General features: G+C 49.3%; 1 protein-coding gene across 3 annotated transcripts in view; it reads left to right on the forward strand.

Annotated features, from left to right (window-relative positions):
• The window catches only part of EPHB4 (EPH receptor B4), a 49,948-nt gene extending 35,430 nt beyond the window's left edge, over nt 1-14,518 (forward strand). The window contains exons 4-16 of one of the 3 annotated variants that reach the window (XM_069767562.1): nt 4,618-4,773; nt 4,870-5,199; nt 5,280-5,416; nt 5,484-5,646; nt 5,722-5,842; nt 9,483-9,547; nt 9,757-9,870; nt 9,954-10,201; nt 11,525-11,740; nt 11,894-12,043; nt 12,124-12,317; nt 12,613-12,768; nt 12,868-14,518. In XM_069767562.1, coding sequence (XP_069623663.1) covers nt 4,618-4,773; nt 4,870-5,199; nt 5,280-5,416; nt 5,484-5,646; nt 5,722-5,842; nt 9,483-9,547; nt 9,757-9,870; nt 9,954-10,201; nt 11,525-11,740; nt 11,894-12,043; nt 12,124-12,317; nt 12,613-12,768; nt 12,868-12,982 — 2,165 coding nt within the window. In that variant the 3' untranslated portion in view covers nt 12,983-14,518. The remainder of the gene's footprint in view (nt 1-4,617; nt 4,774-4,869; nt 5,200-5,279; nt 5,417-5,483; nt 5,647-5,721; nt 5,843-9,482; nt 9,548-9,756; nt 9,871-9,953; nt 10,202-11,524; nt 11,741-11,893; nt 12,044-12,123; nt 12,318-12,612; nt 12,769-12,867) is intronic. The other 2 variants (XM_069767563.1, XM_069767564.1) reach the window with 2 other exon arrangements.
• The last annotated feature ends 10,124 nt before the right edge of the window (nt 14,519-24,642 follow it).

The following is a 24,642-nucleotide window of genomic DNA, read 5'->3' on the forward strand; positions in this document are numbered from 1 at the left end:
GGACTGGAGAGGGGAAAGTCGAGTGAGGGGGAGGCCAATTAAGAGTGTTGCAGTAGTCCAGGCGGGAGTGGATCAGGGCGACTGAGGGTTTTAGTTGTCTCCATGGTGAGAAAAGGGCGGATTCTAGAGATGTTCTTTAGGTGTAAGCGGCACGAGCGGGCAAGAGATTGTATATGGGAGGTGAAAGAGAGAGATCGGAGTCAAACATAACACCCAGACAGCGCGCCTGCTGCCAGGGTGTTGTTATGGTGCCACCCACTGAGAGGGAAACATCAGGTTTAGGGAGGTTAGTAGATGGCGGGAGCAGAAGTTGTTCAGTTTTGGAGAGGTTGAGTTTCAGATAGAGAGCGGACATGATGTTGGAGACTGCGGACAGTCAGTCAGTGGCATTCTGTAGTACAGGGGGGGTAAGGTCAGGGGATGACGTGTATAGTTGTGTGTCATCAGCATAAAGATGGTACTGAAAGCCAAATCTGCTGATGGTCTGTCCAATTGGGGCCGTGTAGAGAGAGAAGAGAAGGGGGCCAAGGACTGGGCCCTGAGGTACCCCGACAGTGAGAGGAAGAGGAGATGAAGTGGAGCCAGAGAACAGAACACTGAAGGAGCGGTCAGAAAGCTATAGGAGGAGAACCAGGAGAGAGCAGTGTCCTTAATGCCTAGTGACTGGAGAGTAGGAGAGGGTGGTCAACCGTGTCGAAAGCTGCAGAGAGGTCGAGAAGAATTAGTAGAGTGGTCACCGTTACACTTTGCTGTCAGAAGGTAATTTTGATGAGTGCAGTTTCTGTTGAATGTAGGGGGCGGAAGCCGGACTGTGAAGGGTCTAGGAGGGAGTGAGTGGAGAGGTAACGGGTAAGGCGGGAGTATATCAGGCGCTCCAAGAGTTTAGAGAAAAAGGGGAGATTAAAGACCGGTCTGTAGTTATTTGTGCAGGATGGGTCGAGGGCGGGTTTCTTTAGTAATGGAGTAATAATAGTGTTTGAAGGAGAATGGGAAAATGCCAGAGGAGAGGGAGAGATTAAAGATTGTAGTTAGGTGAGTTGTGATGACTAGAGAGAGAGACTGGAGGAGATGAGAGGGAATGGGGTCGGTGGTGCATGTAGTCGGACGAGAAGAGGAGAGGATCCTGGAGACTTCTTCTGTGATGGGATCGAATGTGGAGAGTGAGCCAGGGCTGTTTCACTCTGTGTTTGGAGGTTCTGAGGGTGAGGGGGAGCTACTTGATCCAGGGTGCTTCCAAGAGCGTCATTGTAGTGATGTACCACCAGATCAGGACAGGAAAAAGAGGAGATTGGGGATAATGATGAGTGTAGGGAGTCTGAAAGTGTATGAGGGGTAATGGCTTGTAGATTTCTGACTGAATGGTGTGTAGGAGGGTGCTGGGGTGAGCGAGGATTTGTGAACATGAAGGAGAGAATGTTGTGGTCAGAGAGGGGAAGCGGTGAGTTATCTAGGTAGGGGATTGAACAGAGCCGGACAAAGACCAGGTCCAGGGTGTTACCGTCTTTGTGTGTCTCAGAGGTTGAGAGCTGTGAGAGGCCTAGAGAAGTGGTTAGTGATAGAAGCTGGGATGCAGATGTGTTAGTGGGGCTGTTAATGGGGATGTTGAAGTCTCCCAGGATAAGGGTTGGGAGTTCTGAGGACATGAAGTGCCGCTGCCAGGCTGAGAAGTGGTCCAGGAAGTTGGTGGGTGAGCCTGGGGGCCGGTATATGACCGCTACTCTGAGGGAGAGGGGACGAAAGAGCCTGATGGTGTGGACCTCAAAAGAAGGGAATGAGAGTGATGGAACTGGGGGGATGACCAGTTGGTACACAAAATGAGAATGCTTGGTCTGGGGGAAAATGTGTGTAAATGGGTTAGTAACTGGCTTAGTGATAGAAAGCAGAGGGTGGTTATAAATGGTATAGTGTCTAACTGGGTCGCTGTGACCAGTGGGGTACCGCAGGGGTCAGTATTGGGACCTGTTCTCTTCAACATATTCATTAATGATCTGGTAGAAGGTTTACACAGTAAAATATCGATATTTGCAGATGATACAAAACTATGTAAAGCAGTTACTACAAGAGAAGATAGTATTCTGCTACAGATGGATCTGGATAAGTTGGAAACTTGGGCTGAAAGGTGGCAGATGAGGTTTAACAATGATAAATGTAAGGTTATACACATGGGAAGAGGGAATCAATATCACCATTACACACTGAACGGGAAACCACTGGGTAAATCTGACAGGGAGAAGGACTTGGGGATCCTAGTTAATGATAAACTTACCTGGAGCAGTCAGTGCCAGGCAGCAGCTGCCAAGGCAAACAGGATCATGGGGTGCATTAAAAGAGGTCTGGATACACATGATGAGAGCATTATTATACTGCCTCTGTACAAATCCCTAGTTAGACCGCACATGGAGTACTGTGTCCAGTTTTGGGCACCGGTGCTCAGGAAGGATATAATGGAACTAGAGAGAGTACAAAGGAGGGCAACAAAATTAATAAAGGGGATGGGAGAACTACAATACCCAGATAGATTAGCGAAATTAGGATTATTTAGTCTAGAAAAAAGACGACTGAGGGGCGATCTAATAACCATGTATAAGTATATAAGGGGACAATACAAATATCTCGCTGAGGATCTGTTTATACCAAGGAAGGTGACGGGCACAAGGGGGCATTCTTTGCGTCTGGAGGAGAGAAGGTTTTTCCACCAACATAGAAGAGGATTCTTTACTGTTAGGGCAGTGAGAATCTGGAATTGCTTGCCTGAGGAGGTGGTGATGGCGAACTCAGTCGAGGGGTTCAAGAGAGGCCTGGATGTCTTCCTGGAGCAGAACAATATTGTATCATACAATTATTAGGTTCTGTAGAAGGACGTAGATCTGGGGATTTATTATGATGGAATATAGGCTGAACTGGATGGACAAATGTCTTTTTTCGGCCTTACTAACTATGTTACTATGTTACCTGGAAAGTGCATTGTGGGGACAAGAGTATGCTGACTCCACCACTAGGTCTGTTTGTGGGTCTCAGGGAATGTGAAAATTGTAAGCCACCATGGGAAATGGCAGCAGAGGAGACAGTGTCAGAGTCCTGGATCCAGGTTTCAGTGAGGACCAACAGATGGAGAGTTTTTTTTATAAGTAATTGTGTAGGAAAGGAAGCTTGTTGCATACAGACCGTGGATTCCAAAGGGCACAATTAAAAGAAGGAGATGGAGTGCAACTAATAGTAGTAAGATTAATAAGGTTTCAATATGAGGTAGTGTAGGGGTTGAGGTTGGTGGACCAGGGTTGGGGGAGATGTCCCCTGAAATTAGTAGGAGTAGGAAGATAAAGAGCAAGTAGGTATCGGAATTGTACAAAGCTTTTTTTTTTTTTGTGCAATGTGTTTGGGAGCGGGAAGGAGAGAGGAGCTGATGTATGAGTCGTGATGGAGGGGGGATTGGGCGGTGAATGTGGATAGCAAGGGAACATAGGAGGATAGGAATAAAGCACATAAATAGAAGGGAGAGCAGTGTGTGAGTTACCTGACTCCTGCCCTAACTGCCGTGGAATAACTGCTTTACCTCGATGCTTATCTTTGGGATGCTTTGCTTCGATGATGTTTGCGTGCACCCCTAAGGAGATGTCTAAATTTATAGTCCAGAATGCTGGGTCAGAAGAGATGGATTGTGGGAACTGATTAGGGATTAGCTTAACTCTTCTTCCACCAGTATCAGAGAGACCACCAAAAGCTTAACACTTTTCCCTTTGTACTATCAAGAAAGACCACTGCTCGCTTGGCCATTCATCTTCCACCGTCCGCCTAACCCTCCTCCCTCCTCAGTATAAGACAAATGATCACTTAATCCTCCTTCCTCGGCAGTTTCAGAGACCAACGCTCGCTTTACCCATCTCTCTCTGGAGTATCAGAGACACCACTGCTCAATTTACCAGTCTTCCTCGGAGTAGTAGAGCGACCACCACTCGCTTAACCCTCCTCCCTCCGCAATATCAGAGAGACCACCACTAGTTTACCCCTTCGCTCTTCACCTGTACAAAGTGCCCACTGCTGGCTTAACCCTTCTTCCTCTACCAGTATAAATGAAACCACCACTCACATAAATCTTTTGCTTGCTTAATCTTTCCCTCCACCGGTATCAGAGAGACCACCGCTTGCTTAACCTCTCTCCCTCTGCAGAATCAGAGAGACCACCGCTTTCTTAACCCTCCTCCCTCCGCAATATCAGAGAGACCACCGCTTGCTTAATCTTTCCCTCCACCAGTATCAGAGAGACCACCGCTTGCTTAACCTCTCTCCCTCTGCAGAATCAGAGACCACCGCTTCAGAGTGAGATAGTTTACCTCTCGCTTAACCCTTTTCCCCTGCAGAACACAAGACCACCCCTGCTTACCCCTTTGCCATTTGCAGAATCAGAGAGGCCACTTCTTTTAACCCTTTTTTTTTTCTTTTGGCGGTCTCCTGCTAGTGAGCGGTGGTCTCTCATTGAGGTGTGCAGTACCAGACACGGGCTGTGGACAGGAGCGGCGTGGTTTCTGATCTTGTATTATCCTTGTAGTGGGCGCACTACATAATCCAGCAGACATGACCTGTTCTTGACTGAGGAGCTTGCACTCTTTCTCTGTGTAGTATGCCTGCCTGGATATTTTAAGCCGAATGTTGGGGAGTTATCCTGCCAGATGTGTCCTCAGAACAGCCTGTCAACCACCGCTGGCGCAACTGCGTGCATCTGTAAAGTGGGGTATTACCGTGCCCCTGGGGACCCCATAACTGCGGCCTGCACCAGTAAGTACCCTGGTCTTCTGAGACCCTCACTCCGCGGCGGTAGCATGGACCTACACAGGGCTGATCCGTTCTTTCTCCTGACGTGATCTCCCGCAGAGCCTCCATCTTCTCCTCGTAGCATTGTCTCCAGTGTGAACGGATCCACCCTAAATCTGGATTGGAGCGAGCCGCTTGATTCCGGGGGACGCTCAGACCTGTACTATGAGGTGCAGTGTTCGGAGTACGCTGCGGGTGGGGGCTGGGTAGCCTGCAGCCGCCTCTCCTTCACATCGAGACCCCAAAAGCTAACAGAACGTAAACTGCGAGTGTCCGGCCTCCGCCCACAAGTCATTTACAACTTCCGGGTCCTGGCGTTGAATGGCGTGTCGGAACGTAACGGTGCGGCGGCGATGGGCGAAGAGCTGAATGTCACCATCGACCGTGACCGTGAGTCCTCAGACTGCGCCATTTGTGTGTCCAGACCTCTCTAGAACAAGGAATTAATCCCTTCATTCTCCGTCCTGCAGTTCCTCACGCGGTGACGGGTATCCAGCAGATGGCCTCCTCGGTGTCCTCCTTGTCCTTGAGGTGGAGCCCAGCAGCGCCCCCACAGTCTCCACACAGGGGTAACATTCTGGATTATGAGGTCAAATACTATGAAAAGGTGAGGTGGGCACAGGTGGGGGTCTCTGCAACGCAAAGAGCCGCATTAAATGAGGTGTCTTGCATAGGATCAGGAGAAGCCGCTCATCATGTTCCTGAAGACCACCAGTAATGAGGCCAAGCTGCCGGGACTGCACTCGGGGACCGTGTACACTGTGCAGGTGCGGGCCAGGACGGAGGCCGGATACGGGGCGTTCAGCGGAGAAAGTGTGTTCCAGACGCTGCCATTGGGTAAGTTGGGGGCAGTATTCATGGTATATGGCCGTGTTCTGTGCAGACCCCAGTAACCTTCCCGTATACTTATAGGGGCATTTCTTCTTCCAGACCCAGAAAAGGCTCAACCTCAGGTGGAGCTCATTGCTGGGACGGTGGGGGTAGGCGCTGTCCTGATTCTCGTTGTGGTCGTCATTGCTGTGGTGTGTGTGAGGTACGTGACTAGGAACATCCCAAAATGACTGCTGACAACCAACCTGTGTATGGAATGTGAGGGGTTGTCAGCTTCGCCCCGTCAGTCAGCTGGCCATGTTATGTTCACTAAACATTACACGGCGTGGCACTGTGATTACGTGGTGTGGTCATATTATGTACACGAAGTGTTATTCGGAGTGGCCCTGTGATTACGTGGTGTGGTCATATTATGTACACTTAGCATTACTCGGCGTGGCCCTGTGATGATTACGTGGTGCGGTCATATTATGTTCACTTAGCATTACACGGTGTGGCCTTGTGATGATTACATGGTGCGGTCATATTATGTACACTCAGTGTTACTCGGCGTGGTCCTGTGATTACACGGTGTGGTCATATCATGTACACTTAGCATTACTCGGCGTGGCCCTGTGATTACACGGTGTGGTCATATCATGTACACTTAGCATTACTCGGTGTGGCCCTGTGATTACGTAGTGTGGTCATATCATGTACACTTAGCATTACTCGGCGTGGTCCTGTGATTACACGGTGTGGTCATATCATGTACACTTAGCATTACTCGGCGTGGCCCTGTGATTACACGGTGTGGTCATATCATGTACACTTAGCATTACTCGGCGTGGCCCTGTGATTACGTAGTGTGGTCATATTATTTACACTTGGTGTTACTCGGCGTGGCCCTGTGATAATTACACGGTATGGTCATATTATGTACACTTAGCATTACTCGGTGTGGCCCTGTGATTACACGGTGTGGTCATATTATGTACACTTAGCATTACTCGGCGTGGCACTGTGATTACATGGTGTGGTCATATTATGTACACTTAGCATTACTCGGCGTGGCCCTGTGATTACGTAGTGTGGTCATATTATGTACACGGTGTTACTTGGCGTGGCCCTGTGATGATTACGTGGTGTGGTCATATTATGTGCACTCAGTGTTACTCGGCGTGGCCCTGTGATTACATGGTGTGGTCATATTATGTACACTCGGTGTTACTCTGCGTGGCCCTGTGATTACATGGTGCGGTCATATTACGTACACTGTGTTACTCGGCGTGGCCCTGTGATTACATGGTGTGGTTATATTATGTACACTCAGTGTTACTCGGCGTGGCCCTGTGATTACGTGGTGTGGTCATATTATGTACACTCGGTGTTACTCGGCGTGGCCCTGTGATGATTACGCGGTGTGGTCATATTATGTACACTCGGTGTTACTCGGCGTGGCCCTGTGATTACATGGTGCGGTCATATTATGTACACTGTGTTACTTGGCGTGGCCCTGTGATGATTACGTAGTGTGGTCATATTATGTGCACTCAGTGTTACTCGGCGTGGCCCTGTGATTACACGGTGTGGTCATATTATGTACACTCGGTGTTACTCGGCGTGGCCCTGTGATTACGTGGTGTGGTCATATTATGTACACTCAGTGTTACTCGGCGTGGCCCTGTGATTACATGGTGTGGCCATATTATGTGCACTCAGTGTGACTCGGCGTGGCCCTGTGATTACACGGTGTGGTCATATTATGTACACTCGGTGTTACTCGGCGTGGCCCTGTGATTACACGGTGTGGTCATATTATGTACACTCGGTGTTACTCGGCGTGGCCCTGTGATTACACGGTGTGGTCATATTATGTATACTCGGTGTTACTTGGCGTGGCCCTGTGATGATTACACGGTGTGGTCATATTATGTACACTCAGTGTGACTCTGCGTGGCCCTGTGATGATTACATGGTGTGGTCATATTATGTACACTCGGTGTTACTCGGCGTGGCCCTGTGATTACACGGTGTGGTCATATTATGTACACTCAGTGTGACTCTGCGTGGCCCTGTGATGATTACGTGGTGTGGTCATATTATGTACACTTAATGTTACTCGGCGTGGCCCTGTGATTACATGGTGTGGTCATATTATGTACACTCAGTGTGACTTGGCGTGGCCCTGTGATGATTACACGGTGTGGTCATATTATGTACACTCAGTGTGACTTGGCGTGGCCCTGTGATGATTACACGGTGTGGTCATATTATGTACACTCAGTGTGACTCGGCGTGGCCCTGTGATTACATGGTGTGGTCATATTATGTACACTCAGTGTGACTCGGCGTGGCCCTGTGATGATTACACGGTGTGGTCATATTATGTACACTCAGTGTGACTCGGCGTGGCCCTGTGATGATTACACGGTGTGGTCATATTATGTACACTCAGTGTGACTCGGCGTGGCCCTGTGATGATTACACGGTGTGGTCATATTATGTACACTCAGTGTGACTCGGCGTGGCCCTGTGATTACGTGGTGTGGTCATATTATGTACACTCAGTGTGACTCGGCGTGGCCCTGTGATTACGTGGTGTGGTCATATTATGTACACTCAGTGTGACTCGGCGTGGCCCTGTGATGATTACACGGTGTGGTCATATCATGTACACTTAGCATTACTCGGCGTGGCCCTGTGATTACACGGTGTGGTCATATTATGTGCACTCAGTGTGACTCGGCGTGGACCTGTGATTACGTGGTGCGGTCATATTATGTACACTCAATGTGACTCGGCGTGGCCCTGTGATTACGTGGTGTGGTCATATTATGTGCACTCAGTGTTACTCGGCGTGGCCCTGTGATTACATGGTGTGGTCATATTATGTACACTCAGTGTGACTCGGCGTGGCCCTGTGATGATTACACAGTGTGGTCATATTATGTACACTCGGTGTTACTTGGCGTGGCCCTGTGATGATTACACGGTGTGGTCATATTATGTACACTCAGTGTGACTCGGCGTGGCCCTGTGATGATTACACGGTGTGGTCATATTATGTACACGCAGTGTGACTCGGCGTGGCCCTGTGATTACGTGGTGTGGTCATATTATGTACACTCAGTGTGACTCGGCGTGGCCCTGTGATTACGTGGTGTGGTCATATTCTGTACACTCAGTGTGACTCGGCGTGGCCCTGTGATGATTACACGGTGTGGTCATATCATGTACACTTAGCATTACTCGGCGTGGCCCTGTGATTACACGGTGTGGTCATATTATGTGCACTCAGTGTGACTCGGCGTGGACCTGTGATTACGTGGTGCGGTCATATTATGTACACTCAATGTGACTCGGCGTGGCCCTGTGATTACGTGGTGTGGTCATATTATGTGCACTCAGTGTTACTCGGCGTGGCCCTGTGATTACGTGGTGTGGTCATATTATGTACACTCAGTGTTACTCGGCGTGGCCCGGTGATGATTACACAGTGTGGTCATATTATGTACACTCGGTGTTACTTGGCGTGGCCCTGTGATGATTACACGGTGTGGTCATATTATGTACACTCAGTGTGACTCGGTGTGGCCGTGTGATTACATGGTGTGGTCATATTATGTACACGCAGTGTGACTCGGCGTGGCCCTGTGATTACGTGGTGTGGTCATATTATGTACACTCAGTGTGACTCGGCGTGGCCCTGTGATTACGTGGTGTGGTCATATTATGTACACTCAGTGTGACTCGGCGTGGCCCTGTGATTACGTGGTGTGGTCATATTATGTGCACTCAGTGTTACTCGATGTGTGGCCCTGTGATGACTACGTGGCGTTCATGGATCCCTCTCTCTACAGGAAGCACGGAAGTAACAAGGAGCCGGAGTACTCGGACAAGCCGGGCCAGTACCTGATAGGACACAGTAAGTCTGCTGTTGGGCATGGAGGTCTCTTCCTTCAGCGCTAACAGCTCGTTCTTCTGGTGATATTGATGTGTCCACTGCCGTCCGACCAGTATCCTTACCTCTTTGGAGCCCTTCAATGTTGCTCCATCCTGTTGAGTGTCCCGGAGGATTTCTGTGGCTGTGTCTGAGCGTTGCCCGAGTCTACATTAATTGTCATGTTCTCTCAGACACCAAACTGTACATCGATCCGTTCACCTATGAAGACCCCAATGAGGCTGTGAGAGAATTTGCTAAAGAGATTGATGCCTCCTATGTGAAGATTGAAGAAGTGATTGGTGCTGGTGAGTAGATGTGGGGGGTTGGAGGAGATCTTTACTGAGGGGTGTCATAGACTGGCTGCTTTCTAACCCATGGTCTGTTACAGGGGAGTTTGGAGAAGTCTGTCGGGGGCGTCTAAAGGTCCCAGGGAAGAAGGAAAATTATGTGGCTATAAAGACTCTGAAGGGTGGTTACACAGAGCGCCAACGTCGGGAGTTTCTGAGCGAGGCCAGTATCATGGGACAGTTCCAGCATCCCAATATCATCCACCTAGAAGGAGTCATCACCAATAACTGTCCTGTCATGATTATCACTGAGTACATGGAAAACGGCGCCCTGGACTCATTTCTAAGGGTGAGTGAAGGGCTTGTTAGAGGACTGTTGGGTTGTGGGAGAGGAGTCAGTCAGGAGACAGTTGGGTAGTTTAAGCTGTCTGAGGATGCTTGTGGTAGATTGAGGGCAGACTGTCTGAGGATGGTGTGAGAGTGGGTCCTGGTGGTGGGTGGAGAAGGGTCTTTCGGAGGGGGGTTGGAACGAGTGGGGTCTGCCAGAGAACAGTTGGATGGTCGGAGAGGGGAATTTCGTAGGGTGGTTGGGTTGTAGGAAGAGGGGTCTTGCTGAGGACTGTGGCAGAAGGTCTGCCAGAGGACAGTTCGGTGGAGGAGGGTCTGTCTGAAGAGAACTGTCCGAGGATGGTCGAGGTGCGTTTAGGAGTGTCTGTCAGAGGACGGATGGAGTGGTGGAGGGTCCTTCAGGGGAAAGGTGGTATGAGTGGGGAATGGTTGGACAGAGGACGGTTAGGGTGAAGGAGAGTTTGTCGGAGGGTAGTTGGATTGAGGTAGAGGGGTTTGTCAGAGGGTGGGTTAAAGAGGGTCTGTCGGAGGACGGCTGGGATGGGTGGTCAGAGGGTAGTTGGGTTGATGAAGAGGGGTTTGTAGGAGGGTGGGTGGAAGGGCTGTTGGAGCAGTTGAGATGGATTGTAAGAGTGGGATATGTCGGGGGATGTTCGGGGAGGGTGGCGAAGGGTCTGTTGGAGAACAGTTGGGGTGGGTGGAAGAGGGTTTGTCGGAGGGTAGTTGGGTTGAAGGAAAGGGGTTTGTTGGAGGGTGGTTGAAGAAGGTAGAGATGTTGGAGCAGTTGAGGTGGGTGGTAACAGTGGGATATATCGTAGGACCGTTGTGGGTGGCTAAAGGTCTGATGGAGGGTGGCTGGGGTGGATGGAAGATTGTTAGGAGGACGGTTGGAATGGGTGGAGGAGGGTCTGTCGGAGAGTAGTTGGGTTGAGAGGGGTTTGTTGGAGATTGGTTAGAGTGGGTGTAGGGGCTGTCGGAGCAGCTGTGGTGGGTTGTAATAGTGGGATATGTCTGGGGACGGTCGAGGTGGGTGGTGAATGATCTGGCAGAGGACAGTTAGGGTGGGTTACGAACGGTCTGTCGGAGGACGGTTGGAGTGGGTGGCGGATGGTCTGTTGTAGGACAGTTGAGGTGCATGGCGGAGGGTCTCTCGGAGGACATTCGGGTTGGGTGGCGGAAGGTCTGTCTGAGGACTGTTCTGGTTGGTGTCAGAGGGTCTGTCAGAGGATGGTTGGGGCGGGTGGAAGACTGTTTGTTTGTTGGAGGACGGTGAAGCAGTGGGGACTATTGCAGGGTAATCCTGAACCCTTTTTTGTGTTCACAGCAAAACGATGGACAGTTTACTCCAATCCAGCTGGTGGGGATGCTACGAGGGATCGCCTCGGGCATGCGCTACCTGGCAGAGATGAATTATGTTCACCGAGACTTGGCAGCACGAAATATTTTGGTGAACAGTAACTTAGTTTGTAAAGTGTCTGATTTTGGATTGTCTCGATTCTTGCAAGAAGGATCGACTGACCCAACATACACGTCCTGCCTGGTGAGAAGAGGCCGGGGGTTCGGGAGGGTGGGCTGTACGTGCGTGTTCTGTATGACTGGGGTTATGGTGGTTCTGGGGTGTGGCGGGGAATGGGACATAATGTCAAATTGAGCTTTCTCCACCTCTCACTGTCAAGCCTTTCTTTTTTCTCAGGGTGGTAAAATACCAATCAGATGGACGGCGCCAGAAGCCATTGCATTCCGCAAGTTTACTTCATCCAGTGATGTCTGGGGCTACGGGATAGTCATGTGGGAGGTCATGTCCTTCGGAGAACGTCCTTACTGGGACATGTCCAACCAAGATGTGAGTCCAGAAGCCGGTGTCTGTGGGTGGTGAGACCGGACCTCCAGTGTAGGGACTAATGTGCCGTCTGATTTGCTCAGGTCATCAATGCTATAGAGCAGGATTACCGTCTGCCCGCTCCCCCAGATTGCCCGTCCGCTCTCCACCAGCTCATGCTGGACTGCTGGCAGCGCGACCGAGCCGCCCGTCCTCGCTTTACTGAGATTGTTAGCGCTCTGGACAAACTCATCCGCAACCCAGCCAGCCTGAAAATCACAGCTCGTGAGCAGCCTGGGTAAGAGAGGGGCTACTGTGCAGGACAGAAATGCATCTTTTCAGGGAGCAATGGGTTTAAGGAGACTGTCGCAGTGAGACATTTTGGGCAGCCTCTTTAAGGAGATCTGAGGTATTGGGTGATGGGAGGGCAGGGGTTAACCGGCTTTGAACAGGAACCGAGTTCTGCTCTGCAGGTCAGGCTGAAGGTCAATGTTCCAGGGTCAGCAGGAAGCGCAGGAAGTTTCTGGGCGTAGTGGAGATAATGAGGGGATTGTATTGTGTAACGTCACCCATGTCCTCCTCTCTCTGTCCAGATCCTCGCAGCCCCTCCTGGACCAGCGCACACCCCACTACTCCTCCTTCTCCTCCGTGGGCGAGTGGCTCCATGCCATCAAAATGGGAAGATATGAAGAAGGATTCCGAAACGCCGGCTTCACCACCTTCAGCCGAGTGCGGCAGATGACCACAGAGTACGTGGCTGTGATATTGGGTGGGAGGCGCCGGCCAGCACAGTAGCCATGATGGAGGCAGGGTGAGGACTGATGAATTATGACTTCTGTTTCCCTCAGGGACCTACTTCGGATCGGGGTCACCCTGGCCGGGCACCAGAAGAAGATCCTGTCAAGTCTCCAGCAGATTGTTCCGGCTGAGAAGGTCTCGGGGGGCTCGGCGCCGTTCTACTGATCATCTGATCATTGGACATTGTGCATTACCATGACTGTGAACCTACAGCCACCATGACGCTGACCCAGGTGGCCCGCTCTGTGCCCCCCGCTGACGCTTGAGGCTGCCTTGTCAAGCTGAGCAAAAGACTGCAAACCTCTGCTTACAATGGGCCATTCCAACAGCTGACCTGGGAGACCACCGATAATAAAGCCTGGGAGACCACCTGTCGAAGAGCCCAAGAGACAGCCTATACTAGAGCGGAGGAGACTGCCTGTAATAGATCCCGGGAGACCACCTGTAATAGAGCGGAGGAGACCCCTGATAATAAAGCCCAGGAGACCTCCTGTAATAGAGCGGAGGAGACCCCTGATAATAAAGCCCAGGAGACGGCCTATAATAGAGCCTGGGAGACCACCTGTTTAAGAGCCCAAGAGACAGCCTATACTAGAGCGGAGGAGACCACCTGTAATAGAGCAGAGGAGACCCCTGATAATAAAGCCCAGGAGACCACCTGTAATAGAGCGGAGGAGACCCCTGATAATAAAGCCCAGGAGACCTCCTGTAATAGAGCGGAGGAGACCCCCGATAATAAAGCCCAGGAGACTGCCTGTAATAGAGCGGAGGAGACCCCTGATAATAAAGCCCAGGAGACCACCTGTAATAGAGCAGAGGAGACCCCCGATAATAAAGCCCAGGAGACTGCCTGTAATAGAGCGGAGGAGACCCCCGATAATAAAGCCCAGGAGACCGCCTGTAATAGAGCAGAGGAGACCCCCGATAATAAAGCCCAGGAGACTGCCTGTAATAGAGCGGAGGAGACCCCCGATAATAAAGCCCAGGAGACTGCCTGTGATAGAGCGGAGGAGACCCCCGATAATAAAGCCCAGGAGACCGCCTGTAATAGAGCAGAGGAGACCCCCGATAATAAAGCCCAGGAGACCTCCTGTAATAGAGCGGAGGAGACCCCCGATAATAAAGCCCAGGAGACCACCTGTAATAGAGCGGAGGAGACCCCTGATAATAAAGCCCAGTGGACCACCTGTAATAGAGCGGAGGAGACCCCTGATAATAAAGCCCAGGAGACCACCTGTAATAGAGCGGAGGAGACCCCTGATAATAAAGCCCAGGAGACCACCTGTAATAGAGCGGAGGAGACCCCCGATAATAAAGCCCAGGAGACTGCCTGTAATAGAGCGGAGGAGACCCCCGATAATAAAGCCCAGGAGACCACCTGTAATAGAGCGGAGGAGACCCCGATAATAAAGCATGAGAGACCCCTATAATAGAGGAGCAACTGGAGGACTATGATGGTCCCATGACCTTCGCTCTTGTGCCAGCGGGTGGTCTTCTCGCTGCCCGCCACATTGCAGCACTATCTGACCTTTGACTTCCAGCTGACCCTGCGACCTGCAGCCACAGGCAGTGATCCACTATTACTGGAGACTGGTGCCCCCCGGGATCGCTACACCCCTGTATATAGCTGTATATTTTCGCCTCTTCTGATGTTCTTTCATTTTTATATTAAATTATTTGATAATAAAAGAGTAAGAAATTTATGGAACGCCGCTCCTGCTGCTGGTTAATGCAGCCTGTGCAGGTAATGCCGGCAGCAGCAATCACATGTGCAATACTTATTGTCACCTGGGTGACAGCATGGCTGCCGTGGCCGATCCTGACGCTCTGGCTGCCATATTGATTATTACCCAGCATTCCTTCACATTGTGCTTTATATGTCATTGTAGTGTGGGGGAGGGGCCGGCTGCACATACGGACTGAGACGCGCAGACTGATATCACCTGATTGGTCCATTCCTGATACCATGGCTTGTGAAATATCAGCGGGTTATGGGCGGGCCACCATCGCGGGGTTATGGGCGGGCCACCATCGCGGGTCTATGGGCGGGCCACCATCGCGGGTCTATGGGCGGGCCACCATCGCGGAGTTATGGGCGGGCCACCATCGCGGAGTTATGGGCGGGCCACCATCGCGGAGTTATGCGTGGGTGACCATCGTAGTCGGTGGCACATTATCTGCACCCCATGACGTTTTTTTTTTTTCCTGCTTAATCAGCCAGTGCACCCCCCAGATGTTACAGCCGCCAAACCAAACACATGGGTGATGATAAAGGAACCCAATATCTCCAGTCCATGAGTCCAGGGCGGGACCTCTAGCCCTCCAAACAATGGCTGTTGTGAATTCAGTTTTTGGGCTCCCTCCGGTGGTTGTAGAGGGTAATGCAGTTGTGCCTGGACTGCAGGATTGGACAGGTGTATCTACTAATTGCAAAACTGACTGGGGTATATAGCTTTGCTGGATCCTTTAGTCAGTGCCAGTTGTCCATTGTTTTTGGAGGATTCACTTCCCTGCTGGTCTCTCCAGTTTGCTGTGCTTTTCTGCAAAGATACGTCCTGGCTTTGTTTTTTCTGTCCACCTGCTGTGGACCTTATAGTTCTGTGCATATTCATGTTTTTGTCTTGTCCAGCTTTGTCTGAAGGATTTTTTGCAGCCTAGCTATTTCTCTGGAGATGCAGATATACCCCCCATGTCTTTAGTCAGATGTGGTGATTTGTATTTTCTGTGGTGGATATTTTCTAGTGTTTTAATACTGACCGCATAGTACTCTGTTCTATTCTTTCTTTTTAGCTAGTATGGCCTCCTATGCTAAAATCTGATTTCATATCTGCGTATGTTATTTCCCTCTCCTCTCACAGTCAATATTTGTGGGGGGCTGTCTATCCTTTGGGGATTTTCTCTGAGGCAAGATAGGTTTCCTGTTTCTGTCTTTAGGGGAAGTTAGATCTTAGGCTGTGCCGAGGGGTCTAGGGAGTGTTAGGTACATCCCACGGCTACTTCTAGTTGCGCTACTAGGTTCAGGGTTTGCGGTCAGTACAGGGACCACCTTCTCCAGAGTACATCTCATGCTGCTCCTAGGCCACCAGATCATAACAAATGGCCAAACTTCACAGAACCCTGCTGCCATGAGAGAAAGAGAGGATTCAGCAGAGTGTCTGTATTAGATGTGAGATATTACATGGGGGGGTGTCTGTATTACACGTGTGATATTACACAGGGGAGTGTCTGTATTGCATGGGGGGTGTCTGTATTACACGTGTGATATTACATGGGAGAGTGTGTTACACGGAGGGGTGTCTGCATTACGTGTGATATTACATGGGGGAGTGTCTGTAATTACATGTGTGATATTACATGGGAGAGTGTCTGTATTACACATGTGATATTACACGTGATATTACATGGGGAGTGTCTATTACACGTGTGATATTACATGGGAGAGTGTCTATTACACGTGTGATATTACACACGGGAGTGTCTATTACATGTGTGATATTACACGGGCGAGTGTCTGTATTACACGTGTGATATTACATGGGGGAGTGTCTGTATTACACGTGTGATATTACATGGGGGAGTGTCTGTATTACATGTGTGATATTACATGGGGAGTGTATTACACGTGTGATTTTACACAGGGGAGTGTTTATTACACGTGTGATATTACATGAGGAGTGTCTGTATTACACGTGTGATATTACATGGGAGAGTGTCTTACACGTGTGATATTACACACGGGAGTGTCTATTACATGTGTGATATTACACGGGCGAGTGTCTGTATTACACGTGTGATATTACATGGGGGAGTGTCTGTATTACACGTGTGATATTACATGGGGGAGTGTCTGTATTACATGTGTGATATTACATGGGGAGTGTATTACACGTGTGATTTTACACAGGGGAGTGTTTATTACACATGTGATATTACATGGGGAGTGTCTGTATTACACGTGTGATATTACATGGGAGAGTGTCTATTACACGTGTGATATTACACACGGGAGTGTCTATTACATGTGTGATATTACACGGGCGAGTGTCTGTATTACACGTGTGATATTACATGGGGGAGTGTCTGTATTACACGTGTGATATTACATGGGGGAGTGTCTGTATTACATGTGTGATATTACATGGGGAGTGTATTACACGTGTGATTTTACACAGGGGAGTGTTTATTACACGTGTGATATTACATGGGGGAGTGTCTGTATTACACGGAGGAGTGTCTATTACGTGTGATATTACATGGAGGAGTGTGCATTACACGTGTAATATTACACTGGGGAGTGTCTATATTACATGTGTGATATTACATGGGGGAGTGTCTGTGTTACACGTGTGACATTAGACAGGGGAGTGTGTATTACACGTGTGATATTACATGGGGGTGATTTTACATGGGAGTGTCTATATTACACGTGTGATTTTACATGGGGGAGTGTCTGTATTACGTGTGATATTACATGGTAGATTGCTGGGCCGGTGTGTAGGGTAAGACCCTCACGTGTGTAGAGTAAGATTTTGTGGTGCTCATGTCCAGACTGGTGTGTAGGGTAAGACCCCCATGTGGTGCTCACAGCCGGGCCGGTGTGTAGGGTGGGACCCTCACGTAGTGCTCACGACTGAGTCGGTGTGTAGTGTAAGACTACCATGTGTTCATGGCCAGGCCCGTGTGTAGGGTGAGACACTTTTCTGGTGTTCATGGCCAGGCCGGTGTGTAGTGTAAGACCACCATGTGATGCTCACGATTGGGCCAGTGTGTAGGGTAAAACCCCCACGTGGTGTTCACGGTCGGGCCGGTGTGGAGAGTAAGACCCTCACGTGGTGCTCAAGACTGGGCTGGTGTGTAGGGTAAAACCCTCAGGTGCGAACGGCCGGGGTGGTGTGTAGGGTAAGACCCTCACGTAGTGCTCACGGCTGAGCCGTCATGTAGGATGAGACCCTCATGGTCGGGTCTGTGAGTACGGTAAGACCCTCACGTGGTGCTCATGGTCGGGCCGGTATGTAGGGTAAGACCCTCACAGGGGGTGCTCACGGCTGGGCCGTTGTGTAGGATAAGACCCTCACGTGCTTCTCACGGTTGGGTCTGTGAGTAGGGCAAGACCCTCGTGCTCACGGCTGGGCCGTTGTGTAGGGTAATACCCTCAAATGGTGTTCACAGCCAGTGTGTAGGGTAAAACCCTCACATGGTGCTCACGGCTGGGCTGGTGTGTAGGGTAAGACCCTCACATTGTGCTCACGGCTGGGCTGTTGTGTAGGGTGAGACTCTCACTTGGTGCTCAGGCCAGTGTGTAGAGTAAGACCCTTAAGTGGTGCTCACGGCTGGGTCGGTGTGTAAGGTAAGACCCTCACGTGGTGCTCACAACTGGGCCGGTGTTAAGGGTAAAACCCCCATGTGGTGCTCATGATCGGGCCTGTGAGTAGGGTAAGATCCTCACGCACTCACGACTGGGTCGATGTGTAGGGTGAGAACCTCGTGGTTCTCACGACTGGGCCGGTGTTTAGGGTAAAAATGTCCAGACTGTTGTCTAGGGTAAGACCCCCACGTGGTGCTCACGGCCAGTTCGGGGTGTAGGGTAAGACCCCCATGTGGTGCTCACGGTCGGGCCGTTGAGTAGGGTAAGACTCACATGGTGGTCGCTGCCGGGCCGGTGTGTAGGGTAAGACCACCATATGGTGCTCACGACTGGGCCGGTGTTTAGGGTAAAACCCCCATGTGGTGCTCATGTTCGGGCCTGTGAGTAGGGTAAGACCCTCACGTGGTGCTCACGGCAAGGCCGGTGTGTAGGATAAGACCCTCACGTGGTGCTCACGGTCGGGCCGGTGTAAAGTAAGACTACGTAGTGTGCTCATGGCTGGACTGGTGTCTAAGGTAAGACCCCCACATGGTGCTCACAGTCAGTTCGGGGTGTAGGGTAAGACCCCCATGTGGTGCTCACGGTCGGGCCGTTGAGTAAGGTAAGATCCTCACATGGTGGTCGCTGCCGGGCCGGTGTATAGGGTAAGACCACCATATGGTGCTCACGACTGGGCTAGTGTGTAGGGTGAGACCCTCACGTGGTGCTGATGGCCAGGCTGGTGTGTAGGGTAAGATCCCCATGTGCTCATGGATGGATCCGTGTGTAGGGTGAGTTCCACACGTGCTCATGGTCGGGCCGGTGTGTAGAGAAGACTCTCACATGGTGCTCACAGCTGGTGTATAGGTAAGACCCCCCATGTGGTGCTCATGACTGGGCCGGTGTGTAGGGTGAGTCCCACACGTGGTGCTCATGGTCGGGCCTTTATGTAGAGTAAGACTCTCACATGGTGCTCACTGCTGGTGTGTAGGGAAAGACTCCCATGTGCTCACGGCCAGGCTGGTGGATTCTTTGGCGGACGGCACATGAGGTCCTAGGGCCGCTGCTCGCCATCTGGCAGTGGAGTTTATCTCGGGCCGGGGGTAATTAGCAGAGTTTGTTTAGAGCTGTCTGCTGCTCTTGGATGTGGCGGTTGAGGAACACTCAGGAAATGGGAGCAGACATGTTTACTCTGGGGTAATGAGGGTAATTATTATAAATGGAGGGGCTGTTAATGACTCATCATCCTCTGCACCGGTTTGTGTGTGTTCTCTTGTGATACGGTCATTATTCTCTGCAGGCCGATGATCCCCTCTCTGTTGGGGCCCCTTCACCCCTGATATCTTCCCTGCCTGTCACGGTGGGGCCACTTTCTGTGGCGGGGGATCATATGTTGTGAGGGGCAATGCGGGACCCTTGGTTGTGATGGCACCGAGAGGTGCGAACTTCTCCATGGGGTGTGACAAATAGACCCCCGAAAACACTAAATGACATCATAGACCACTGGCAAAAGTATGTGACCCCTCAGGCCATTTCCCCCACAACCATTGCTAACAGGTGCAATCAATAAAGAGCACAGAAGATGAAGACTGGAGCCCTGACCCACCTGGGTGCCCCCCAACCTCTACCGCCGCTGCCATCACGTGGCCTGCAGACTCCATGGTCACCCCCTTGGTTGATGTCCCGGGGGGAAGATCCTATTAACTCTTTACTGGAGGTCTGCAGATGACGGCTGTGTCTGCTCCATCCTGACGTGAAGGCGCAGGTCGCCATTTTCATGTGTAATGACATTACTGGCAGCAATGAGTGAGGCCCCACGAACATCTAAGTGGGCAGCACAATAGTGGGCCCTGCGGCTCTTCTCTCGGCCCAGCTCGCGCCGCCCCCCTCGCTCACCTGTCTGGTATGTTAATTATAGTTTTAACATTCCACCCAAATCCTTCCTTAATCCCACAGGTCTCAGATGCCTCCTCCCCATCTATGCTCCAGCCTGCGGGGCAGCTACACTGAGAGGATAGCATTGATGACAATGTGGGGTGGAAAGCGTTAATGTGGCAGAGTCCTCTACAATCAGTGGCAGGTTGTCGGCATCTGAAGAGTTAAAAGCGCCTCTGTCCAAGACTCAGGAGTCTATGCTATGAGTAAACTCTGTAGAGTCATTCCTGCTTTTAGTTACTAACCCTTTACACCACCCTCCTGGCGCTGAGCGCCATTCCTACATCCAACATCACGGAGATCTGCTAAATCCTCCATCACAGTCATCCCTGATTATATCCCACTTAGGTCATAAGTAATAGAATTACCTGGGCGACACGGAGACTTAACCTCGCATCAATCTACACGGACTATAATCTGCACTTTCCACTTTCAACATTTCAGTATCTTCAAATCTTTCCCTTGAGAGGAATTTTCTGCGTCCGGAAGAATTTAGCATATTCTGCACAACAAAGCCCTAACGTGTCACATAGGTTTTGTCGCATAACTTTTGTTTTTGCACCAAGAACTAAAAGGACAAAACTGAACTTAGCTCACCTAATGCACAAGGGAGAAAGTCCATTGTCATCTTCTTAATGACGTTTACTTTACGTTTTTAAGAACATCTCTTCATTAATTTATATGTTGTAACCAATTAAAATAAAGATAAATATTACAGATATGCAATCAATCTAAACTGGTGTTAGGTTCCCTAATAAATGAGGGTGAAAGTCAGAATTCATCTTGAAATTGTTTTGCATGTTGTATGAGTTGGGGGCATGGAGAGATAATATAACATTCTTATTACATGTCTGCATAAAAATTCATCCTGAAATTGCTCTACATATTGTGCTGTGTTGGCTACAGGCACGGTCAGATATTGTATCTTACTACTTATTACATGTGAACATAACTATTCATATAGTGACATGAGCTGAACTACATTTAGCTCCCTAAGTCATGTGGATGAAATTAAAAATTGATCTTGAAATTGCTCTACATACAGTTGTGGCCAAAAGTATTGACACCCCTGCAATTATTATTATTTATTGTTATAGCGCCATTTATTCCATGGCGCTTTACATGTGAGGAGGGGTATACATAATAAAAACAAGTACAATAATCTTAAACAATACAAGTCATAACTGGTACAGGAGGAGAGAGGACCCTGCCCGCGAGGGCTCACAATCTACAAGGGATGGGTGAGGATACAGTAGGCGAGGATAGAGCTGGTCGTGCAGCGGTTTGATCGATCGGTGGTTGCTGCAGGTTGTAGGCTTGTCAGAAGAGGTGAGTCTTCAGGTTCTTTTTGAAGGTTTCGATGGTAGGCGAGAGTCTGATGTGTTGTGGTAGAGGGTTCCAGAGTAGGGGTGATACGCGAGAGAAATCTTGTATACGATTGTGGGAAGAGGAGATAAGAGGAGAGTAGAGAAGGAGATCTTGTGAGGATCGGAGGTTGCGTGTAGGTAAGTACCGAAAGACGAGGTCACAGATGTATGGAGGAGACAGGTTGTGGATGGCTTTGTACGTCATGGTTAGGGTTTTGTAGTGGAGTCTCTGGGTAATGGGGAGCCAGTGAAGGGATTGACAGAGGAGAGAAGCCGGGGAATAGCGGGGGGAAAGGTGGATTAGTCGGGCAGCTGAGTTTAGAATAGATTGGAGGGGTGCAAGAGTGTTAGAGGGGAGGCAATTTGTCATGATTCACACCGAGACCGTCACCCCCACGTCACAGATCGGGTTGACTTTAGGCCAACAGACGGTTATCACATGTGCAGGGGGCTTATCTTAGTTATCCCTCTACTGCAACAATGTGATGGAAAAACACACAAGGCTATTGACCTCTTATTTTACAGCAGGGGCTTATTCTAGGTATCCCACTGCTCTTCAATAAACCACGAACTGCAGGGATTTATGTATATCCCGCTTACAGTTCCAATTGAAACTTGCAGCTCTCTGGTGCCCCCCTTACCCTCAGGTCAGATTTGGTACTGCACCTAGGGTAATTAGTCGCCAGAAAGGCTGCCTGCTATGTACTGGCTATTTGGCACGCTGCAGCGAGGCGATTTAACTACTCCCACTCAGGCAGGAACAATAATTATCAACGCCGCAGTCGCTACAATGATTCCCAACTACCCAGTACAAAGGTATGCTGCCACCAATTTCGATTAAACGGGTCCGAAGCTAACCCAAAACAGTAGCGTAATTCCCTTCAGAAGACTTAGGGTACGTTTTAGAGCAGGAAGAACGAATCTAGAATTAAATATTATACTCCATAAAAGGTTTAAGGCAGTGTTTATAAACAGTTATATAAATTCTGTCAGATAATACTGTTTCTTCCTGAAAATGATGGCAATCACAAATTGTTTAGTATTATTATCTTCATTTAATTTGTCTTAAATGAAAAAACACAAAAGAGAATGAAGCAAAAAGCAAAACATCGATCATTTCACACAAAACTCCAAAAATGGGCCAGACAAAAGTATTGGCACCCTCAGCCTAATATTTGGTTGCACAACCTTTAGCCAAAATAACTGCCACCAACCGCTTCCGGTAACCATCAATGAGATTCTTACAATGCTCTGCTGGAATTGTAGACCATTCTTCTTTAGCAAACTGCTCCAGGTCCCTGATATTTGAAGGCGCCTTCTCCAAACTGCCATTTTTAGATCTCTCCACGTGTGATCTATGGGATTCAGGTCTGGACTCATTGCTGGCCACCTTAGAAGTCTCCAGTGCTTTCTCTCAAACCATTTTATAGTTCTTTTTGAAGTGTGTTTTGGGTCATTGTCCTGCTGGAAGACCCATGACCTCTGAGGGAGACCCAGCTTTCTCACACTGGGCCCTACATTATGCTGCAAAATTTGTTGGTAGTCTTCAGACTTCATAATGCCATTCACACGGTCAAGCAGTCCCGTGCCAGAGGCAGCAAAGCAACCCCAAAACATCAGGGAACCTCCGCCATGTTTGACTGTAGGGACCGTCTTTGAATGCCTCTTTTTTTTTTTTTCTCCTGTAAACTCTGTGTTGATGCCTTTGCCCAAAAAGCTCTACTTTTGTCTCATCTGACCAGAGGACATTCTTCCAAAACGTTTTAGGCTTTTTCAGGCAAGTTTTGGCAAACTCCAGCCTGGCTATTTTATGTCTCTGGGTAAGAAGTGGGGTCTTCCTGGGTCTCCTACCCCTTTTCATTCAGACGCCGACGGATAGTACGGGTTGACACTGTTGTACCCTCGGACTGCAGGGCAGCTTGAACTTGTTTGGATGTTAGTCGAGGTTCTTTATCCAACATCCGCACAATCTTGCGTTGAAATCTCTTGTCAATTTTTCTTTTCCGTCCACATCTAGGGAGGTTAGCCACAGTGCCATGGGCTTTACACTTCTTGATGACACTGCGCACGGTAGACACAGGAACATTCAGGTCTTTGGAGATGGACTTGTAGCCTTGAGATTGCTCATGCTTCCTCACAATTTGGTTTCTCAAGTCCTCAGACAGTTCTTTGGTCTTCTTTCTTTTCTCCATGCTCAATGTGGTACACACAAGGACACAGGACAGAGGTTGAGTCAACTTTAATCCATGTCAACTGGCTGCAAGTGTGATTTAGTCATTGCCAACACCTGTTAGGTGCCACAGGTAAGTTACAGGTGCTGTTAATTACACTAATTACAGAAGCATCACATGAGTTTTCGAACAGTGCCAATACTTTTGTCCACCCCCTTTTTTATGTTTGGTGTGGGATTATATCCAATTTGGCTTTAGGACAATTCTTTTTGTGTTTTTTCATTTAAGACAAATTAAATGAAGATAATAACAAACAATTTGTGTTTGCAATCATTTTCAGGAAGAAACTGAGTATTATCTGACAGAATTGCAGGGGTGTCAATACTTTTGGCCGCAACTGTATTGTGCTGTGTTAGCTACAAGCATGGTCAGATAATATATCTTACTACTTATTATTACATGTGCACATAACTTCATATAGTGACATAAACTGAACTACATTTAGCTCCCTAAGTCATGTGCATGAAATTAAAAATTGATCTTGAAATTGCTCTACATCTTGTGCTGTGTTGGCTACAGTCATGGTCAGATAATATATCTTATTACTTAGTATTACATGTGATCATAACTATTCATCTAGTGACATGAACTGAACTAGACTGTGCTCCCTAAGCCCTGTGGGTGAAAGTCCTTATTCATCTGGTGGAGATGCTATTTCATTGTTTTCTTTTCGGGTTAGGACCTGATAATGTAGCAGAAGGTCCACCATGCTGTCATCCCTCTCCTGCCAGTCTCCGTTTGGAGATTCTCCATACATACTGTATAGTAGATGTACTTGACACATGTTCAGGGTCTTTCTTTCGTGCGCTGGTTCAGCCTCTGATCCCTGCGAGGACTTTTTTCAGCTTTTCACATATTTTGATGCATTCCTTACATTTATGCAATGACCTTGCAGTCCCTGAAGCCTTAGTAATGAATGGAGGGTGTTGAGCTCAGTGACCAGACTCC

Source organism: Ranitomeya imitator, chromosome 4, assembly GCF_032444005.1.
Source record: "Ranitomeya imitator isolate aRanImi1 chromosome 4, aRanImi1.pri, whole genome shotgun sequence".
NCBI classification, from domain to species: Eukaryota; Metazoa; Chordata; class Amphibia; order Anura; family Dendrobatidae; genus Ranitomeya; species Ranitomeya imitator.